General features: G+C 44.7%; 1 protein-coding gene and 1 non-coding gene across 4 annotated transcripts in view; one reads left to right on the plus strand and one right to left on the minus strand.

Moving 5' to 3' along the window:
• LOC105466883 (Rho guanine nucleotide exchange factor 37) overlaps positions 1 to 22986 on the minus strand; it is a 54956-nt gene that overhangs the window by 26294 nt on the left and 5676 nt on the right. For all 3 annotated transcript variants that reach the window (XM_011716033.2, XM_011716034.2, XM_011716035.3), the window contains exons 2-4: positions 12075 to 12271; positions 8903 to 9026; positions 845 to 992 (exon numbers count right to left, since the gene is read on the minus strand). In XM_011716033.2, coding sequence (XP_011714335.2) covers positions 845 to 992; positions 8903 to 9026; positions 12075 to 12260 — 458 coding nt within the window. In that variant the 5' untranslated portion in view covers positions 12261 to 12271. The remainder of the gene's footprint in view (positions 1 to 844; positions 993 to 8902; positions 9027 to 12074; positions 12272 to 22986) is intronic.
• LOC112424129 (U6 spliceosomal RNA) lies at positions 3166 to 3270 on the plus strand. The gene has a single exon (XR_003014800.1). It is a non-coding gene; the product is annotated as a U6 spliceosomal RNA (small nuclear RNA).

Here is a 22986-nt window from a genome sequence, read left to right on the forward strand (position 1 = left end):
GTTCTTGAAAAGGAGACTTTAGGCGTGAGCCACCGAGCCCAGCCAGATATTTTTTACTGTAAAAATTTTGATGTTTTAAAGTTTTTGAATCATGTAATCATGTTACCCATTCGAAAATTTAAATTTGAAGACATACTCTCTACATTTTTCTACCTGGGGCTTCTACCCATTGGTGTTAATTCTAGGCTATGAGTCCACCAGGGACTGGTGATTCTGTCCCTTTTCCATGTGGTAGGACGTCAGCCACCGGTAGAGAGGGATCCTCAGGTGACATCCACCTGCTTCTCATCACTATGGGAACACATGGGACCCTCATCTTACTGCCCTTTCCTGTGCTAGTCATGAGCACTGTTCCCAAATGTTTCTACTTCTCCAACTCTGGACATGTGGTAGGATGGCACACCCTGCCTCCTGGTTGTTGAATGAAGCTATGATGAGTCCTGGCCAATGAATTACAAGAAGTGATTAATATTATTTCTGGGCCAGAGCATTCAATTGCCAGCATTAGACTCTCCAGAGCTCTTTTTTCTTAAGCCACAGTTACTGGCAACATTCCAGACAGTGGCTGCTGTGTGGGTCCTGGAGTGAGGATGACAAAGAGCAGAACCCCAAGTCAGCCTTCAATGGAGCAAAAGGAAGACATAAACCTTTGTTGTTTGAAACCACTGAGATGTGGGAGCTGTTTGTCTCTGCAGCACAGCCTGCCCTATCCTGACTAACACAGGCGCTGACAGAGCAACACTCCTGAAGCAGCATGAATGGCATGAAAAAGGGGTGAGACCATAGCTGCCCCTGACCTGGGTCAGTGGGGCAGGAATGAGCGCTCACTGGCCGTTCTACTCACACCACCGCCTCAATGATGCCCTGGATGTGCCGCTGCAGCTCCGGCTCCTTCCTGTACGTGTCCACCAGTAGCAAGGCCTGGTCGTAGCTGGCACAGTAGACCTTATAGACTTGCTCCAACTCCTCTTGGAATTCCAGAAATAAGTTACCTGAGGGTGAAGACGCAACAAAGAATCATCAAGGGCATGTCTGTGTGTCCCCTAGCTTCGAACATAGAGGCAGTAAGTAAACCCCTTCAGCTCTCCAGTGAGATTGCTGGGTTTACCAGCATGTTACCATGGGTAAATGACCTCATCTTCCTGACTTTCTGGGTTTTTTCATCTTTTTTTTTTTTTTTTTTTTTTTTGAGATGGAGTCTCGCTGTGTTGCCCAGGCTGGAGTGCAGTGGCTGGATCTCCGCTCACTGCAAGCTCCGCCTCCCGGGTTTACGCCATTCTCCTGCCTCAGCCTCCCGAGTAGCTGGGACTACAGGCGCCCGCCACCTCGCCCGGCTAGTTTTTTGTATTTTTTTAGTAGAGAGGGGGTTTCACTGTGTTAGCCAGGATGGTCTTGATCTCCTGACCTCGTGATCCGCCCGTCTCGGCCTCCCAAAGTGCTGGGATTACAGGCTTGAGCCACCGCGCCCGGCCAGCTCTTTTTTTTTTTGAGACGGAGTCTTGCTCTTGTCGCCCAGGTTGGAGTGCAGTGGCGCAATCTTGACTCACAGCAACCTCCACCTCCTGGGTTCAAGCGATTCTCCTGTCTCAGCATCCTGAGTAGCTGGGGTTACAGGCACATGTTACCATGCCCGGCTAAGTTTTGTATTTTTAGTGGAGACGGGGTTTTACCATGTTGCCCAGGCTGGTCTTGAATTCCTGACCTCAGGTGATCCACTTCCCTCGGCCTGCCAAAGTGCTGGGATTACAGGTATGAGCCACCACGCCCAGCCGCTCATTTTATCTTTACAATTAAAGACAAAACGTGTGACAAGCACAACAATAAATCCCCAATTTACAAAGACATGCTGCAGCATAACACAACTGGTTATGGTATGGGCTTGGATTCGAGGGAACTAGGGCCAGATCTCCAGCAATCCTTTCCCAGTTGTAACCTGAGGCAAGCGTTTCACTCCTCTGGCTCTCTGTTTTCTCATCTATGGAATGCAAATAGAAACAGTACTTATGGCTGGGTGTGGTGGGTCACGCCTATAATCCCAGCACTTTGGGAGGTCGAGAAGGGTGGATCACAAGGTCGGGAGTTCCAGACCAGCCTGGCCCACATGGTAAAACCCTGTCTCTACTGAAAATACAAAAATTAGCCAGGTATGATGGTGTGTTCCTGTAGTCCCAGCTACTCTTGGGAGGCTGAGGGAGAATTACTTGAACCTGGGAAGCGGAGGTTGCAGTAAGCCAAGATCGCACCACTGCACTCCAGCCTGCACAACAGAGCAAGATTCCATCTCAAAACAAAACAAAAAAAAATTGTTTGCATACTTGTTATTTTTAATCCCCATCCTCATATGTCATATTACATATGTAATATATTTATTATATACATATGATAAGTGCCATGAATTAAAACGAAGCCAAATAAAGAGTTAGAAAAGGCTGGGGGATGTACCTGAGGAAGGCCTCTCACAAGATGTAAATGTCTGCCACAGAGGCAGAGGTAACCAGCCCTGGGAACAAGCAAGGGAAGAGCAGCACCCAGTATTAGGGAAGGACACCTGCAGAGGCCCTGAGGCAGGAAAGTGCTGGCCACAAGCGCAATAGCAAGAAGGCAAGTGTGGCTGGAGCGGGTGAACAAGGGCATAAAGTAGAGGAAATTAATCTCCAGGTGGATAGTGTCAAAAAATAAAATAGGTTGGGTGCTGTGGCTCACACCTGAAATCCCAGCATTCTGGGAGGCCAAGGCGGGTGGATCACTTGAGGCCAGGAGTTTGAGACCAGCCTGGCCAACATAGCAAAACCCCGTCTCTACTAAAAAAATACAAAAGTTAGCCAGGCGTGGTGGCGGGTGCCTGTAATCCCAGCTACTCAGGAGGCTGAGGCAGGAGAACTGCTTGAACTCTGGAGGTGGAGGTTGCAGTGAGCTGAGATTGTGCCACTGCACTCCAGCCTGGGTGACAGAGCAAGACTGTCTCAAAAAATAAATTAATTAATTTTTAAAAATAAAAATAAAGTAGAGGAAATAAGCAGGCAACAGAAGCCAGATCATGTAGGGTCTCAAAGTCAGTGAAGTGCAGTAAGGGATTCAGGTTTTATTCTAATGGTGGCAGGAAGCAACTGGCGGGCTTTGAGCAGCGGTGACAGGATCTGATTTCTGCTTAAAAGGATGACGCTGGTGCTCAGTTTCAGCATCATATACACTAAAGTTGGAACAATATAGAGATTAGCATGGCGCCTCTGCAAAAATGACATGCAAATTTGCTAAGCATTCCATATTTTCAAAACAGAAACTGATGAGATTAGTGACCTAGAGAAGGTGGACGCACTTGAGAGGAAGTAGTGAGGGTGAAGAAAAATATATTAACCACAAGAAGGCAGGTGGGGAACCAGGGACCACAGGAAGCCCAGCTGACCCTACTGCCTGCCAAAGCCACGGGCTAGACCTTTGACCTAGACAAGGTCTGTGTTGGGACACATCAGTTGGTGGCCAGAGGTGCAAGTTCTCAGCAAAGATCCCCATGGGGAGATCGCCATCCCTGGACCTACCCTTTCCCAGTGTCGGTTCAGCTGATGCCTAGCAAGAACTCCCAGGAGAAGCCCCTAGAGCCGGACAGAACATGACCACCCGAAACTGCAGCCAGGAAGAAGCTGTGTGAGAGAGAGATCAGCCAACTGCAGAGACCGCCCTGCTAGGAGATAGGTTGGGTGTGGCCTTGAAAGCTAGGCCAGTTCCCACACTCTCCTCAACATGGGTGTGTCCTCAGGAATGAGACAGACATGCCAAGGAAACTGTCATACCAGTGTGGCCGGGGGCAAGGGTGTTTCAGTAACTAAAGGATGGAGGAAAGTGAACTCCCAGAGAACAGAGTGGTCCAAAGAGGCAAGAATGCCAATTACACCAAAGGAAAGGCTTATTTCCTCCCTGCTTGTCCTTCTCCAGTCACAGATTAGCAAACAATTTATTCCTAGCGTCAAAGGGGGCACTTTATCTCTAGCTGGGATTAGTTGGAAAGGAGAGAAAGGGAAGCAGCATGGTCAAGACCTAGGGCTCTAGAAGAGCTGGGTTCAAATACTAACTGCCTGGTCAAGCTGTGTGACCTTGGGAAAGTTACTTAGCCTCTCTGAGCCTCAGAGATGTTTTTGGTAAAATGGAGGTTATTAATAATAATCAACAAGTAATGGTGCCATGAGAATTCAAAGAGCATCAGGTTAAGTACTTGGCATCATTGTTAGAACAGAGATGGATACTGTTTTCAAGCTCATTTTAAGGTGGCAGTAACTGGGACTCAGAAAGGAAAGAGCTTGTGGGTGGCAGGACCTTGTTAGTCGGATTCCAAAGCTTCTGCTATAACCACTAAACCTGCAGTGCTCAAATACAGTAGTCACCAGCCACACGTGGCTATTAGGCATTTGAAATATGGTGAACCCCAAATGTGATGTGCTGTCAGTGTAAAAGATACTGGATTTCAAAGACTTCATACAAAACAAAAGTAATGAATGATGAATGCTTATACTGATTACATGTTGAAATATTATTTTGGATCTATTAAGTTAAATAAAATATATCATTAAAATTAATTTCAGTTGCTTCTTTAATTTTCTTAATGTAGCTACTTGAAAATTTTAAATATTTGTAGCTAACATTATATTTCTCTCTCTCTCTCTTTTTTTTTTTTTGAGATGCAGTCTTGCTCTGTTGCCCAGGCTGGAGTGCAGTGACACAATCTCGGCTCACTGCAACCTCCACCTCCTGGATTCAAGCAATTCTCCTGCCACAGCCTCCCAAGTAGCTGGGATTACAGGTGCCCACCAACATGCCCAACTAATTTTTGTATTTTTAGTAGAGATGGAGTTTCACTGTGTTGGCCAGGCTGATCTCGAACTCCTGACCTCAGGTGATTTATCTGCCTCAGTCTCCCAAAGTGCTGGGATTGTAGGCGTGAGCCACCATGCCCAGCCTCCCCAAAATCTTTCAAAATGCTGTTGCTAGGCCAAGAGTTTGCAACCAGGCTGACTAACATGGTGAAACCCAGTCTCTACTGAAAATACAAAAATTAGCTGGGCATGGTGGCACACGCCTGTAATCCCAGCTACCTGGTAGGCTGAGACATGAGAATCGCTCGAACCCAGGAGGCAGAGGTTGCAGCGAGCCAAGATCACGCCACTGTACTCCAGCCTGGGCGACAGAGAGAGACTCTGTCTCAAAAAAAAAAAAAAAAAAAAAAATGCTGTTGCTGCCCTACTGGGAAAAGGGCTCTCCTTGCATAGGAAGGCCTAGGAGCTAGAAGGGGAATAGAGAGACAGTGGGCAGGAGCCAGAGCAGCCTGACCTAGCACATAGTTGCACTGAGAAGAAAAGCCATGTGGGTTATTTGGGCCTCTTTTTGGCAACCACAAGAGACAAGGGATGAGAGGGGTATTTTCTGCAGACTCTGTAAAGGCCAGGGAACAGGACTGCCAAATTTGCAGATTAATTCTGTTAAATCTGAATTTTAGATAAACAATGAATAATTTTTTAGCATAAGCATGTCCCATATCTTAACTGGAAACCCTACAGTGAAGCAGTGAGGGCAGCTCATGGACATGTCACCAGGTGTGATCAGGAGACAAGTAGCCTTTTGGCTCTGTGGGTCCAGCAGGAAGGCAGATTGAGAAATGAAGACCTTTACAAGGAACCTCATCAGATCTCAAACATGTAGCTATAGAAGAGCCCGAGCTCAAAGTCCTTAGACCTTAGACTGTTTTCAGCCTGGGGCTATATCAATTTCCATTCAAATAAGTGTTAATTATTAACAGAAATAATGATCAAATGATAAAAGAGAAAGTACCTGTGAGAACATCTATAGGTACTTTTTAAATTTTTTTATTTTTGAGACAGAGTCTCACTCTGTCACCCAGGCTGGAGTGCACTGGCAGGATCTCAGCTCCCTGCAACCTCTGCCTCCCGGGTTCAAGCAATTCTCGTGTCTCAGCCTCTCACGTAGCTGGGATTACCAGTGTGTGCCACCACACCTGGCTAATTTTTGTATTTTTAGTAGAGATGGGGTTTCACCATGTTGGCCAGGGTGGTCTTGAACTCTTGACCTCAGGTGATTCACCCGCCTTAGCTTCCCAAAGTGCTGGGATTATAGGTATGAGTTACCATGCCCGGCCTACAGATACTTTTAAAAATCTCGTTCTTTAATGTTGCATTCCCTTATCATTTATAGGGAATAGTAACTCACTCACATTGCTATTTTAGTAAAGAACTATATTTTCAAAGGAATGATAAACACACAATACACAGGCTTTAGTCTCACCTGCTACCATGCAGAAGCAATTCAGTGTAGCAGTTGAGAGCTCTGACTCTCAGGGCCAACTACCTGCATTCAAATTCTGGCTCTGCCCCTAGCTGCATGACTAAGCAGGTTATTGCCTCTCTCTGTGCCCAAGATTCCTCAACTGTAAAATGAGATAATGGTATCTACATTTCAGGGTTATTTTGAGATGAAGTGAATTAATATATGTATATAAGAACAGTGCTTAGCCTTTTGTAAACACTCAGAAAGTAGGTTTTTAAGATTTGTTTGTGTATTTAGGTCAGGCACGGTGGCTCACGCCTGTAATCCCAGCACTTTGGGAGGCCAAGGCGGGCAGATCACCGGAGGTCAGGAGCTCGAGACTAGCCTGGCCAACATGGTGAAACCCCATCTCTACTAAAAATACAAAAATTAACCAGGTGTGGTGGCGGGCACCTGTAATCCCAGCTACTCAGGAGGCTGAGGCAGGAGAATCGCTTGAACCTGGGAGGCAGAGGTTGCAGTAAGCCGAGATCATGCCATTGCACTCCAACCTGGGTGACAGAGCAAGACTCCATCTCAAAAAAAACAAAAAAAACCCACAAAGCTTTTTTTGCATGTTTGTTGTTTTTAATCCCCATCCTCATCATTCATGTTCGGGAAAGGTTAGAAGATTGGTGGTATAAAAGCCAGGGGCATTTGGGTGGCCACAGCACTGGGTACCTTCATCTCCTCCTCCTTTCTGCCACTGTAGTGAATCTGGCACCCACCCATTCCCCTATATCTCCTGACTCCACTAGGAAACCCCTCACCATGGGAATCCTGGCAGCAGATGGGATGAGACAGAAGGAGACAGGTATGAGGTTTGCACCCACTCCTCCTTTCTTTCTGCTGTGGTTATCCTAACCATTTCAGAATAAGAAGACTATCCTCCTTAGGAGGCTGAGGCAGGAGGATCCTTGAGGCTGGAAGGTGGAGGCTGCAAGTGAGTCATGATTGCTCCATTGCACTCTAGCCTGGGCAATAGAGTGAGATCCCATCTCAAAAAAAAAAAAGAATTAAACCAAAGGAGACTATCCTCATTTCTCATCTGGGCCACAACTGATCTCGCTGCTTCCACTCTCACCACCCCCTCATAATCCATTGTCCACAACAGCCAAAGAGATCTTTGAAAAACATAAATCAGCCAGGTGTGGTGGCTCACGCCCGTAATCCCAGCACTTTGGAAGGCCAAGGCAGGCAGATCAAGAGGTCAGGAGTTCAAGGCCAGCCTGACCAACATGGTGAAACCCTATCTCTACTAACAATACAAAAAGTAGCCAGGCATGGTGGCGGGCACCTGTTGTCCCAGCTACTTGGGAGGCTGAGGCAAGAGAATCACTTGAACCCAGGAGGCAGAGATTGCAGTGAGCCAAGATTGCACCACTGCACTCTAGCCTGGGCGACAGAGCAAGACTCCGTTTCAAAAAAAAAAGGAAAAGAAAAACATAAATCAAACCATGTCACTTCCCCACTCAAAACTGTCCAATGGCTCCCCATCACAGTTAGAATAAACTTCAAACTCCTTGCCATGACCTATAAAATTGTGCATGATCTGGTCCTTGTGCGCCTCTTCTATCTTATCCCCTGACAGTCTCCCCTCATTAATTTCCCTGGAGCCACATCAACCTTCCGTCTGTCCTTTAAACGTTATGGACTCATCCTTGCCTCGGGGCCTTTGCACAACTATGCTCTCTACTCTCCCTTCAGATATTCTCAAGGCTAGTTCCTTCCTGATACTCAGATCTCAGGTCATATATTCACTCCTCCAGAGGCCTTCCCTCACACCCAGAAGTTACCACAACTATTTATCGCCTTCAAATTACAAATTATTGGGCCGGGCGCGGTGGCTCAAGCCTGTAATCCCAGCACTTTGGGAGGCCGAGACGGGCGGATCACGAGGTCAGGAGATCGAGACCATCCTGGCTAACACGGTGAAACCCCGTCTCTACTAAAAAGTACAAAAAACTAGCCGGGCGAGGTGGCGGGCGCCTGTAGTCCCAGCTACTCGGGAGGCTGAGGCAGGAGAATGGCGTAAACCCAGGAGGCGGAGCTTGTAGTGAGCCGAGATCCGGCCACTGCACTTCAGCCTGGGCGACAGAGCGAGACTCCGTCTCAAAAAAAAAAAAAAAAAAAAAAAAAAAAAATTATAAATTATTACCTACAATTCTGTTGTTTGTCTGTCTCTGTCACTAACTTGTCTCTGTCACTAACTTGTCAATTCCATGAGAATAGAAGCTCAGACTCTCTTGCTGATGCTTTGCCTGCACACTGCAGATGCTCAGTAAATAACTGTTGGATGAAAGAATGTGAAACAGACATAGACTAAACATTTAGCTGCATCACTAACAATTCTGTGACTGTGAGGATGTTCCTCTCTGTCTCTGGGGCTCAGTCTCTGTAAAGCAATGGGACTGGACTAGTTGTTATTTGAGGGCCCTGCTGGCTCTGATAGGTTGTGTTTTGGAGATCCCCAAAACAGACTGCCATTGAGCTACATTTCCCTGGAACTCTGGAGACAGTTAAGCAGTGACCACTCACTGAGAACAATTGCACAAGAATCTAAGGCTGACAGCTCCTTAGGTTTTTTGCTTACCAACTAGCTGCACTTGTTCCTCTTTCTTGGAGGCTGTCTCCTGCAGATCATGAAGGAATCTGCTGTTCACCTTGATGATATCATCAATGTTTGAGAACAGGACATCCAGATCTCCCTGTGGCAACTGGAAGGAACAAAGAAGCCATGGGAGGTGGTTAAGAGTTCCACAGAGTGTATTTGCAGACTTTCGAGATTAGGACAGAACACTCACACCATTCCCATCACTCTTGAGAAGACTGGCTGCCCCAGTGACATTCTGCAAGGATTTTGAAACGTTAAAAATTGAGTATTTTCATTACTCTACGAGAAGAGAGGAACAGATGGAGTACTCAGTGTGGAAGGAAAGCTGAATCAGGGTTTTAGCCTAGGTCTGCTGCCAGCTGTCTTCTCTCAGTTTCCCCATCTGTCATTTAAGGGTGAGAAGTTAGACTTCTTTCCAGCTCTGACATACTTGGCACCTACCACCATGACCTCAAGATGCATTCTCTGGACCCTATTAACCAAGCTATACCGCTGTTTAAAAAGATGCAGGACATCTATATAAATGCACAAGCAGTGAAGGATGTGCTGGACACACACTCAAGTGGGAAAGCTAACTGCAGAACAATATCTAGAGTCTGCTCTTGTTGTTGTTAAAATAAATAACAACATACAGAGTCATGCACTGCATAATAACATTTTAATCAATGATGGATTGTATATACTAGGGTGATCTCATAGAATTATAATACTGTATTTTTACTGTGCCTTTTCTGTGTTTAGATACATAAATACTATTGTCTTGCAGTTGCCTGTAGTATTCAGGACAGTGACATGCTGAACAGATTTATAGCCTAGGAACAATAGGCCATACCGTCCAGTCTATGTGTGTAGTAGGCTATCCTATCTAGGTTTGTATAAGTGCACTCTATGGTGTTTGCACATGATGAAATTGCCTAACTATGCATTTCTCAACACATATCCCTGGTGTTAAGTGACACATGACTGTATTTGCTTGTTTAATGTCTACAGAGAAAAATCCTAATTTCTGGAGGGTAAAATAAAAGAAGCACTTCACTTTCTACATTATCTACTTTGGTATTTCATTCAATGAAGAAAAACTATTTTTAAGTCCAGTATTTATCTGTCAAGACTGGGATATACTCAACTAAACAAAATCTTTGCCCTTATGGACCTCAAATGCGAGGGGATGCTTGAAATGTAGCAAGCAAGAGCCTGCATTATTTCTGAAACCAGAAAAAGAAAATGTAAAAAATAAGCACTATAATAGTAACTCTCACAGTGATAATTTCTCCATGTCACCACCCTGCAAATGAGACAGTTAGAATGTAGGTCATGACTGGGTGTGGTGGCACGAGCTTGTAATCCTAGCTAATCAGAAGGCTGACTTGGGAGGGTGAGATGGGAGGATCACTTGAGCCTGGGAGTTTGAGACCAGTCTGGGCAATGTAGTGAGACCCTGTCTCTTAAAAAAAAAAAAAAAAAAGTTTACCTTGGACTTTCCTGGGTGATCCGAGCCCGAGTCTTGCTCTGGCCTTTTGGGTTCCCCTGCCTGAGGGCCTGCAGGAGCTGTGGTTGGAGACCTGAGGAGGGGACAGAGCCCAGCCCCTCTCCTGTGGCTGAGCAGGCCTCTGTGTCCATGACACCTGCCTTTGGGGGACCTGGGGGCTGTGGGTAGGAGTCAGTCCCCTAGAGGTCTATTAGGGAATCCTTTTGTATCTACACTTTGGGTTTTAGCTTCAAAGCTCCATCAGGTACAGTTCGCATCTCAGGATGGGTGGAAAGCTTGAGTGAGGGCTCCCCTGGTTTGTCATAGCTCCACCTTCCTTAGAGGGAGAGGGCTGTTGCAGACCCCCCATCCATGCCACACCAGCTCAGCACTGCACATCTAGAGGTGATTCCCAAGATTGTTGGTGCCTCCTGGCCTTCCTGCACCAGGCCAAGAGGTACCTCAGAGGTATGCTGGGTTCTTTGCCTCTTCTTGGTTGAAGGGTCTCTCTATATATGAATGTGTATATATAAATATAAATATAAATATAAATATAAATATGATCTATTTTCTTCCGGAATTCTGTTAGAAAAGTAAAGAAAAAGCAAATGCTATTGATTTATCTCAGGGTGCCCAAAGAGGCTGTAGTCAATTTTTGGTACTAGGAAAGGCACCAAATGCATTTCCTGACTTTTAAGCATTTCCTTGTTGGAAGCCATAGAGGGGCAGGCCAAGTTGCTGACAGTGACTTTGCAGATCGAATAAAGAGACCCTTGAAGGGAAAGCAGGAAAAGGAAGAAGAAGAAAGAAGAAAGAAGAAGAAGGAGGAGGAGGAGGAGGAGGAGAAGAAGAGGAAGAAGGAGAAGAGGAAGAAGGAGAAGAGGAAGAAGGAGAAGAAGAGGAAGAAGAGGAAGAAGAAGGGGAGGAAGAGGAGGAAGAGGAGGAAGAAGAGGAAGAAGAAGAAGGAGGAGGAAGGAGGAAGGAAGGAGGAGGAGAGGAAGGAGGAGGAGGGGAAGGAGGAGGAGGGGAAGGAGGAGGAGGGGAAGGAGGAGGAGGGGGAGGAGGAGGAGGAAGGGGAGGAGGAGGAGGGGGAGGAGGAGGAGGGGGAGGAGGAGGAGGGGGAGGAGGAGGAGGGGGGGAGGAGGAGGAGGAGGAGGAGAAGGAGGAGGAGGAGGAGAAGGAGGAGGAGGAGAAGGAGGAGGAGGAGAAGGAGAAGGAGAAGGAGGAGAAGGAGAAGGAGAAGGAGGAGAAGGAGAAGGAGGAGAAGGAGAAGGAGGAGAAGGAGGAGGAGGAGAAGGAGAAGGAGGAGAAGGAGAAGGAGAAGAAGGAGAAGAAGAGGAAGAGGAAGAGGAAGAAGAAGAAGAAGAAGAAAAGAAGAGTCAGTTTAAGCAATCTGTTGCAAACTTGAAAAGGGCTTGTTCATTAGCTCACATAGTTCTCCCAGTGATTATTCCGCTCCCCAGTTAGCCGAGGAATACGCTAAGATTCTAAGCCATGCAAGACCTTGCTGAAGGTTGCACAGCCAATAAATGGAAGCACTGGGGCTTACATCCAGGTCTGTACTTCACATCCACAATGCTTCCCTTCTATCAAGCTTGCCCCAGGAATGGATGGGAAATCTCAGAAGCTGGGACCCACATTTGCCCCCATAGAGACAGGTTGTATGTGACCCCACCCAAGTACCTGCTGGAGGCGGCTCCTGATGTCAGAGGCACAGAGCTGGAGCATGTGCAAGTAGGAGACCTCAGTGTCGATGAGCTCCTGGACAGCCAACCTCTGACGAAGCAGCGATCTGTCCTCGGAGGCCCTACCTTCCCCATCCAGACTCCCTGACCTGCAGGACGGCTCATCGGCTCCATGCTTGGCCATGTCAGCAGGTTCTGGGAAAAGCAAAACCATCCCCACTCACTTCCGGGAAGAACTATTGGGACATGCTGTCTCTAATTCAATGACAATTTCTCATCAAGAGGCCTAAAAACATCTTAAGCTGCAAACAGAGTCCAGATGAACTGTTTATTAGCATTTGTAGGCAGTACTTGCACAATATTGAAAGGTATATAACAGCTTTGATAATTCTTGACATTTTAGGCAGTGGCTCACGCCTGTCATCCCAGCACTTTGGGAGGCCAAGGTGGGCAGATCACCTGAGGTCAGGAGTTCAAGACCAGCCTGGCCAACATGGTGAAACCCCGTCCCTATTAAAAATATAAAAATTAGCCAGGTGTGGTGGCAGGCGCACCTGTAGTCGCAGCTACTCAGATATGCTGAGGCAGAAGAATCACTTGAACCCGGGAGGCAGAGGTTGCAGTGAGCCAAGATCACACCACTGCACTCCAGCCTGGGCAACAGGGCAAGACTCTGTTTCAAAAAAAAAGTTTCAAAATAGATAATTCTTGACATTTTAAATTCATTTCCCAGGACTCAGACAATGTGCTTGCCTGGCTTTTCTTCTATTTCCAATTCAGCTCTTGACCTAGATTTCTTTATCTAGTGCAGTTTAATCTCTTTCACCCTCTCCCAGTGGTCCCCCTACACCCCATCCTACCAGCTACCCCATTCAGGCCTTACTACCCATCGCCTGGGCTATTTCTACAGCCCCCAGAGTCATCCTTCCTAATCCACACTCCTCTCCTGCCACCACCACACCCATTCTTTCTGGACTCGCTTCCAGGTTAAACTCCCTGAAACAACACGTGTGAACATGGTGTGCCCTGCTGTAAGACTTTAGTAGCTTCCTGCTGCTCAGTGGTCTGATTCCAACCTCATTTCCCCTTCACAGACTGCACTCCAGGCTCTAACTATATTTCCTCTTCACAGGTGGTACTGCAGTGGAAAGAGAGTTGAGCGCTCTTCTCCATACTTGCATTGGCATTTCCTGCTTTTGTACCTGCCATGCTCCCTCCTGTGTTCCTATCCCCCAATATTCATTTCTCTAAAGCCACTCTTGATCCTCCCCTCATTTCTCACTCCCACCAGCTGCACTTTTCTTCTCTGAAACTCCTACAGTCCTTTCTCTCTCACTTTTAAAGTATCAAGGGCCAAGGTGCAGTGGCTCATGCCTGTAATCCCAGCACTTTGGGAGGCCAACGTGGGCGAATCACCTGAGGTCGGGAGTTAGAGACCAGCCTGGCCAACATGGTAAAAATGCATCTCTACTCAAAATACAAAAATTAGCCGGGTGTGGTGATGCACACCTGTAATCCCAGCTACTCGGGAGGCTGAGGCAAGAGAATCGCTTGAACCCAGGAGGTGGAGGTTGCAGTGAGCTGAGATTGCACCACTGCACTCTAGCCTGGGTGACAGAGCAAGACTCCATCTCAAAATAATAATAATAATAATAATAATAATAATGTGTCAAGGGCAATACCATGGACAAGATGATCTGAAAAACTTTCCTACCACAAAACACTTAGGAATGCTAGATCAGCTATAATAAACTTTTAAATAAACTTTTTAACTGCATGACAGATCATGTAAGAGACGAAAAGAAATCACTAGGGCCCTCAAACAGGGAGTTGAAAACCAGGATGGGGAGCAGCTGACCTGATGCAGCTGTGGCCCAAAGTAGAGGGGTGGGTAGGGAAGACATCATTTGAAACTCAGTGAACCAGAGACTTGGGCATTAGGGCCAGGTAGGAACAGGAGACAAGCTCCGTCACAGAACTGAGACCCCCTACCACAAGGACTTCTGTGAAATGGTGGATCAGGAAAAAAAAAAACCCAACAACATGCAGCCATCCACACAGAAGATGACAAAGACAGTTCATCCCAGTTCTGGGTGAGGAATTGGATTCTGGGTGAGGAGAAAAGGTCTCCATAACATAAATTCATAACAACACATCTGCCTTCACTGGGTTTAAGTCCAAATCAATGGTATACATGTGGTCCAGGTGGTCCAAAGCTAAGAAATTTATACAAAAAGAAATCCTGGATTCTGAGTGGCCATAACAAAATAAAATGTTTCCAGAAGGACCCGTCTTGAACCTAGGCCACAGATAACCATGTCCTGAAGATGAGTTTACAATACAAAATTGTAAGAATGCCCCTGTGACTGAGAACCAGCAGAAACAACAAGAGCAGGAGTAGACCCCAAGAGTATCAGATAACCAACCAGTCACTCACAGGCCAAAACAGAAATGGGGAAAGACGAAAGCACTAGGACAAAAAATAGAGACCTGTATAATGTTTTACAAGTACCAAATATGCCTGGGCACAGTGGCTCATGTCTGTAATCCCAGAACTTTGGGAGGCCAAGGCGAGAGGCTTATTTGAGCCCAGGAGTTCAAGACCAGCCTGGGCAACATAGTGAGACTTCATCTAACAAAAAAAAAATTTTTTTTCATTAGGCAGGCATGGTGGTACATGCCTGTGGTCCCAGCTACTCAGGAGGCCGAGGTAGGAGGATTGCTTGAGCCCAGGAGGTGGAAGTTGCAGTAAGCCAAGATTGCCCCACTGCCCTCTAGCTTGGGTGACAGAGCGAGACCCTGTCTCAAAAAAACAAAAAACAAAAAACTGTGAATACAGTAAGATACACAATTGTTACACAACGTCCCTCATGTTGCCTTTTCACCTAATTCGCTCCAGTCTCCATCCCATCCTCACCCTTGGCAACCACAAATCTGTTCTCCATTTCTATAATTGTGTCCTTTCCCGAAATGCATGTAAATGGAATCACACAGTATGTAATCTTTTAGGATTGGCTTTATTCAATCAGCATAATTCCCTGGAGATTCATGTATATTGTGGGTATCAATAGTTGTAGTTCCTTTTTATTGCTGAGTAGCTGAGATGCTTTATTTGTTTAAAAAAAAAGTACAAAGGAAACATGGCAAAAATGTTAAAGCTAGGAGGTAAGTACATGGGTATTTGTTGTTTTGTGCTTTGTTATTTTCTGGATGGTTAAAATACTTCATAATATTTAAAATGGCACAGATCCTGTGTAACCTTATATTCAGGGTGCTCATTTTCCCGGCTAGACACTAAGCTCTTGGAGGCAAGATGAGCACCTATTCATCTTGTATTCTCCTCTGTGCCTCACTATGCCAGTGATTAACACTATTTGCTACATAAAAGGTTCCTGTGGCTGTATTAGTAGTTGTTGAAGTTTCTGTCTCAGGCCGAAAGCATTGTCCCATGGATTGGAGAGTACATAAATGGGTGTTTGGGGAGGGTAGGGATGTACAGAGGGCAAAGGCCCAGAAAGATCCTGGAACAAATCTGTCTGATGCACAGCTCTATTCTAGCTCCTGAACACACCCCGTAATCTGCTGATTTGTCCCTGGCTTGAACTGCAACATTCACTACCTGTGCAGCTTCTCTAGAAAGATCCCCATAGAATTTCAGGAAAGCTATTCAGGTGCCACAACTCAAAACTGTTGCTAAATAAATAAAATTATGAGAAATACTTTACAGAGAACTACTAAAGACTTAAAATAGCATTAATTTGCACTTAGGTTAATTGTAGTCTAGACCTCCTAGCAGGCCTGGCCAAACCTCTCTGTAGCAGCATGTGTTATCCCTTAGATTATAGCCTGTGTAATGGAAAAAACCACATTGTTATTTCTTTAAAAACATCATACCCTTATTTGATCACTACACATTGTATACAGGTATCAAAATACCACGTATACTCCCCAACTATTATATATCCATTTAAAATAGCATGAAAAATAAACTAATAATTGTTTAAAGGAAAAATATCTATATTATTCAGCAATAAAAGAAATGAAGTACAATCGACCCTTGAACAGCATGGGTTTGACCGCATGGATTCACTTACACACAGAATTTCTCCTGCCTCTGCCAACCCTGAGACAGCAAGGCCGACCCCTCCTCCTCCTCAACCTACTCAACACAAAGCCCACAAGGATGAAAACTTTTATGATGATGCACTTCCACTTAGTCAATAGTAAACATATTTTCTCTTCTCCATGATTTTTTAAATAACATTTTCTTTTCTCTAGCTTACTTTAAGAATATAGTATATAATACAGATAACATATAAAATATGTGTGAATCAACTGTTTATATTATCAGTAAGGCTTCCAGTGAACAGTGGGCCATCAGTAGTTAAGTTTTTGGTGAGTCAGAAGTTATAGGTGGATTTTCCACTGCACAGGTTGGTACCCCAACCCCCATGTTGCTCAAGGATCAATTGTATCGATATGTCCTACAACATAAATGAATCTTAAAAACATTATGCTTAGTGAAAAAAGGCAATCACAAAGGGCCAAGTATTTTATTATTGCATTTATACGAAATGACCAGAATAAGCAAATCTATAGAAACAGATAGAAAGATTGGCAGTTGCCTAAGGCTGAGGGGATGGAGAATTGGGAGTTTGGAGCTGAAGGGTGCAAGGTTTTCTGGGGAAATGATGAAAATGTTCTAAACTGATTGTGGAGATGGTTGCACAAGTCTGTGAATATACTAGAAACCATTGATTTGTACATTTGATTTAAATGGGCAAATTATATGACATGAATTATAGCTCAATAAAGCTGTTACTAAAACAATTTTATAGAATATCAAATGCTGGCAAGAATATGGAGAAATTGGATCTCTCATACACTGCTGGTGAAAATATAAAATGCCTGGGTACAGTGGCTCACGCCTGTAATCCCAGCACTTTGGAAAGCTGAGGCGGGTGGATCCCCTGAGGTCAGCAGTTCGAGACCAGCCTGACCAACATGGCAAAACTCCATCTCTACTAAAAATATAAAAGTTAGCCAGGCTTGGTGGTGGACGCCTGTAATCCCAGCTACTTGGGAGGCTGAGGCAGAAGAATTGCTTGAACCTGGGAGGCAGGGGTTGTGGTAAGCTGAGATTGTGCCACTACACTCCAGCCTGGATGACAGAGCGAGACTCCACCTCAAAAAAACAAAAACAAAAATAAACAAACAAAAAAAACAAGAAAATGTAAAATGGTACAGCCACTCTGGAAAACAGTTTGTCAGTTTCTTCAAAAACAAAACATACATTTTCTGTACAACTCAGCAATTGCACGTCTGGACATCTAACCCACAGCAAGAGAACTTATGTACAAAAACCTGTATGTAAGTGTTCATAGAAACTTTATTTGTAATTTTCAAAAACTGGAAACAACCAAAATTTCATTTAATAGATGATGGTTAAACAAACAGTGGTACATGCATGCCACTGAATACTCAGAAATGAAAAGGAACGAACTGCTGATACAACAACAACTTGGATGGCTCTAGAGGGCATGATGCTATGTGAAAAAAAGCCAATCTTTAAAGGTCACATACTGTGTGATTCCATTTAGTAACAAAGAAAATTGTATAGATAGAGAACAGATGCGTGGCTGTCTGGTTAGAGATGCTGATGGACAGCAGGTGGGTGTGAGTATAAAAGAACAGCAACAGAGAGAACTTTGTGGTGACAGTGCTATTGCCTACAACAGAATATTCTGTAATTTAATTTGAGGTGGTGATTACACAAATCTACACATGATAAAATGGAATAGAACAATCAAACACAAACACACATATTATACCAATGCCCATTTCCTGGTTTTGATGTTGTGCTATATTTAAATAAGATGTAACCATTGGGGAAATATGGGTGAACAGTATGAACAGTACAGAGGACCTCCCTGTGCTACTGTTGCAACCTCACCTTGATCTAGAATTATTTCAAAATAAAAATTTAAAAGCAAAATATTATACAGATGCTCTTCAACTTACAATGAGGTTATGTCCTGATAAACCCATTATAAGTTGAAAATTATATAAGTAAAAAATGCATAGAATATACCTGACGCCTCGTGAACATCATAGCTTAGCCTAGATTACTTCAAACGTGCTTAGAACACTTATGTTAGCCTACAGTTGCCCAAAATCATCTAATACAAAAATCTGTTTTATAACAAAGTGTTCAATATCTAGAGTAATTAATTGAATACAGTATTGAAAGTGAAACATAGAATAGTTGCATGGGTACTCAAAGTACGGTTTCTATTGAATGTGTATCACTTTTGCACCATTTTACAGTCAAAAATTCATAAAGTTGAATCATCATAAGTCGGGGACTGTCTGTATAGCTTAAGTTATCCAATATCTTAGAAATAGTCTCAGGACAAATGCAGCTTAAAAGCCTGGGAGAAGCCAGGCAAATGGTCTCACAACTATCATTCCAGCTACTCAGGAAGCTGAGGAGGGAGGATCACTTGAGTCCAGGAGTTCAAGGCTGCAATGAGCTATGAAGCCACTACTGCACTCCAGCCTGGGCAACAGAGAGAGACCCCATCTCTTAAAAAAAGACAAAGGCTGGCCGAGCACGGCGGCTCACGCCTGTAATCCTCACACTTTGGGAGGCCAAGGTGGGGGGACTGACTGAGCTCAGGAGTTTGAGACCAGCCTGGGCAGATGCAGTAGCTTGCTGAAGAAGTATTAACTCTAGAACATTCAACTTTTTTTTTTTTTTTTTTTTTTTGACATGGAATACAAAGGTCCTAGCTCCTCAGGAGGCTGAGGCAAGAGGATTGTTTTGAGCCCAGGAGGTTGAGGCCACAGAGAGCCATGCACGGCATGGCCATGATTGTGCCACTGCAGCCTGGGCATCAGAGAGAGACACTGTCTCAAAAAAGAAAAAAAGAACTAAAAGAGGTCTTCTGTACCATTCACCCATGTTTCCCCAGTGGTTACATCTTATTTAAATATAGCACAACATCAAAACCAGGAAATGGGCATTGGTATAACACATGTTTGTGTTTGATTGTTCTATTCCATTTTATTACGTGTAGATTTGTGTAGCCACCACCTCAATTAAATTACAGAACACAACCATAACCCCAAAACTTTGGGAGGACGAAGCAGGAGGATCACTTTAGCTCAGAAGTTTGAGATCATACTGGGCAACATGGAGAAACCCCACCTCTATAAAAAATACAAAAAAAAATTAGCCGGGTATGGTGGTACACATCTGTAGTCCCAGCTACTCTGGAGTCTGAGGTGGGAGCCATTCTCCACCTGGGAGGCAGAGGTTGCAGTAAGCCAAGAGCCAAGATAACACCACTGCACTCCAGCCTGGGCAACAAGAATAAAATAGCCAGGCCAGATGTGGTGCCTCACACCTGTAATCCCAACACTTTGGGAGGCCAAGGTGGGTGGATCTTGAGGTCAGGAGTTTGAGACCAGCCTGACCAACATGGTGAAACCCCATCTCTACTAAAAATACAACAATTAGCCAGGCATGGTGGTGTAAATCCCAGCCACTCAGGGGGCTGAGGTAGGAGAATTACTTGAACCTGGGAGGTGGAGATTGCTGTGAGCGAAGATTGTGTCACTGCACTCCAGCCTGGGCTACAGGCTCAAAAAAAAAAAAAAAAAAAAAAGTTGAATGATCTGCAGTTAATACTTATGCAGCAAGCTGCTGCTTCTGACTCTAGAATAGAATAAAACTGAGTTAATTCTCTTCTCTATCTTCTGTTCACACTGGCACAGAGGGATTTGGGCATTCACACATTCATTCAACAAGTATTTGGAGCAGCTACTACATGACAAGCATTTTGCAGGATTCCAGAAATACAAAGATCAGGAAAAAGTGGGTCTACAATTAGGATACGGTATTTAAAATATCTGGTTATTTGTTCCAGGTTTCACTCCACTAAAAGCAGAGAAACTATTTAAATTAAAACATGACGTAGGTTGGGCACAGTGGATCACACCTGTAATCCCAACAGTTTGTGAGGCTAAGGTGGGAGGACTGCTTGAGCTCAGGAGGTGGAGACCAGCCTGGGAAACACAGTGACACCCCACCTCCACTAAAAAAAAAAAAATTAAATTAGCCAGGCGGCCGGGCGTGGTGGCTCACACCTGTAATCCCAGCACTTTGGGAGGCCAAGACGGGAGGATCACCCAAGCTCAGGAGTTCGAGACTAGCCTGGCCAACATGGTGAAACTCTGTCTCTACTAAAAATACAAAAATTAGTCGGGCGTGATGGTGAGTTCCTGTAATCCCAGCTACTTGGGAGGCTGAAGTAGGAGAATCACTTGAACCTGGGAGGTAGAGGTTGCAGCAAGCTGAGATCTTGCCACTGCACTCCAGCCTGGGCAGCAAGAGGGAAACTCTGTCTCAAAAAAAAAAAAAAAAAAGAAAAAGAAAATCAGCCAGGCATGGTGGTGCATGCCTGTAGTCCCAGCTACTTGGGATGCTGAGGTGGGAAGATCGCTTGAACTCCAGAAGTTGAGGCTATGGTGGGCAGTGATCATACCATTGCGCTCCAGCCTGGACAACAGAGTGAGACCCTGTCTTATAAATTAATTAATTAATTAATTAATAAAACATTATATGTCAATTAAAAACATAATAAAACTTTTAAAAAATGATATGGACATCCTGATTATTTAATTCCTTTCAAGAGAGAAGAAGTAACAAGAGGAAACGATACTCCAAACCTTTTTTTTTAAGAGACAGGATCTCACTCTGTCACCCAGGGCTGGAGTACAGTGATGCAATCCTGGGCTCAAGCAATCCTCCCACGTAGCGGGGACTACAGACATGTGCCACCATGCCCAGCTAATTTTCTAATTTTTTGTAGAGACAGGGTCTCACTTGTTTCTGAGGCTGGTCTCTTCCTAGACTCAAGTGATCCTCTCCTCTTGGCCTCCCAATGCACTGGGATAACAGGCATGAGCCACTGAGCCTGGCCTAGTTTTGACCAATTGGAGGAACTGAATGGAAAAATGGAACTAAGCAGATCGCTGGAGAAAGTGAAACTATCATTTAAAAGTTCTTTCAGAAGATAAAATGTCAGGGCAGGGAAAGTTGAGGATCCATCAGCTGCCTACCCAAGGCTTTAAAGGGGAGCCATTTTATATTTTAAAAAAAAATTTTTTTTTCTTTCCCTTTCTTACTCCCGGGAGGAGCCAATTTAAACATTTAAGGAAGGGGAAAAAAAGGAAAACCATCTGGTCTCAGACTCCAGAAATGATTCATAGAAAGCTGTCAAAGGTGAAGTTCAGACATCATGAGAGCAAAGGACCTTGTTGAAGAATAAAGGGGCCAGGCATGGTGGCTCATGCCCATAATCCCAGCACTTTGGAAGGTCAGGCGGGCAGATCACATGAGGCCAGGAGTTCAAGACCAGCTTGGCCAACATGGCAAAACCCCATCTCTACTAAAAAATACAAAAACTTAGCCAGGCATGGTAGTACACACCTGTAATCTCAGCTACTTGGGTGGCTGAGACACAAGAATTGCTTGAAGTTTGGACGCAGAGGTTGCTGTGAGCTGAGATCACGCCATTGCACTCCGGTCTGGGTGACAGAGCAAGACTCTGTCTCAAACAACAAACAAACGACAACTGAAAACAACAACAACAACAACAAAACAAAACAGGCCGGGCGTGGTGGCTCACGCCTGTAATCCCAGCACTTTGGGAGGCCAAGGCAGGTGGATCACAGGGTCAGGAGTTCAAGACCAGCCTGACCAACATGGTGAAACCCTGTCTCTACTAACAATATAAAAAAATTAGCCGGGCATGGTGGCACACGCCTGTAATCCCAGCTACTCAGGAGGCTGAGGCAGGAGAATCGCTTGAACCCAGGAGGCAGAGGTTGCAGTGAGCGAGATCATGTCACTGCATTCCAGCCTGGGCAACAGAGTGAGACTTTGTCTCCAAAAAAATAAATAAATAAAGGGAGGGAACACCTACAGAAACAAGAATGTGCACATAGGGACCCTGGCTACTGAGTGTGGTTTATAAAGATAGAAATCATAGTCAGAAGGGAGGATCCTGTACAAAGAGCTTCCAGAACTCTCAAACCCCCGAAAGAGCTGGAATCAACAGAATTAGAAGGATAACTTCTGAAGTCCCATCCCTACTATCACTGCCAAGCATATTTTAAGACTGATGTTCAGAAAAAGTAAGAGAGACGCACACTATTTGGTGGCAGTGTTTTCCTCTTCTTAGTCCTAAAGATTGAGTGTGAGAGGTACGGTGAAGGTTAGGAGCCCAGGCCCTGGAGCCAGAAAAACCTCATTTCAAATGCTGATTCTGCAATTCATTAGCTGGCTTTCCTAGGATTTTTACATAACCTTTCTTACTGGGTTGTTATAAGATTTCTTAAGATAATTCAAGTAAAATATTTAATAGAGTGCTTGATACATGGTAAACTCTCAATTATAGCAGCCATGGTTTTGTGCTTCTATTACTGGAAAGGGTAGCATTACCATTGATCAGATGTATGAAGTTGTCTAAAGAACGTGGCTGATCTAGATGCATAATATTTAAGCAGGTGCCATGAACAGCTAATCGTCATAATAAGAACTATATATCAGAGCCTTACTGAGAATAACGCTAATACCATAGAAATAGAACTGAGAGACTGAGAGAGAGACTGAAATGATGGCATGATTCATTTCAGCCATGATAGAGACAGATTCCCTCTTTCATATGAGCCAATACATTTTTATTCCTCATCCTCCTTTTGCCTAAGCCACTCGGAGCTGGATTTCTGCCACTTGATTAAAACAAACAGTTCATTAGCCCTTAGAAAGGGAAACAGAGATCACTTGGAGTCAGCATAGGTTAATTTAATAAACACTGGTCATGCCAGAGTTTCCTCATTCT

The sequence above is a fragment of the Macaca nemestrina genome, chromosome 6, assembly GCF_043159975.1.
Source record: "Macaca nemestrina isolate mMacNem1 chromosome 6, mMacNem.hap1, whole genome shotgun sequence".
In the NCBI taxonomy this organism is placed as follows: Eukaryota; Metazoa; Chordata; class Mammalia; order Primates; family Cercopithecidae; genus Macaca; species Macaca nemestrina.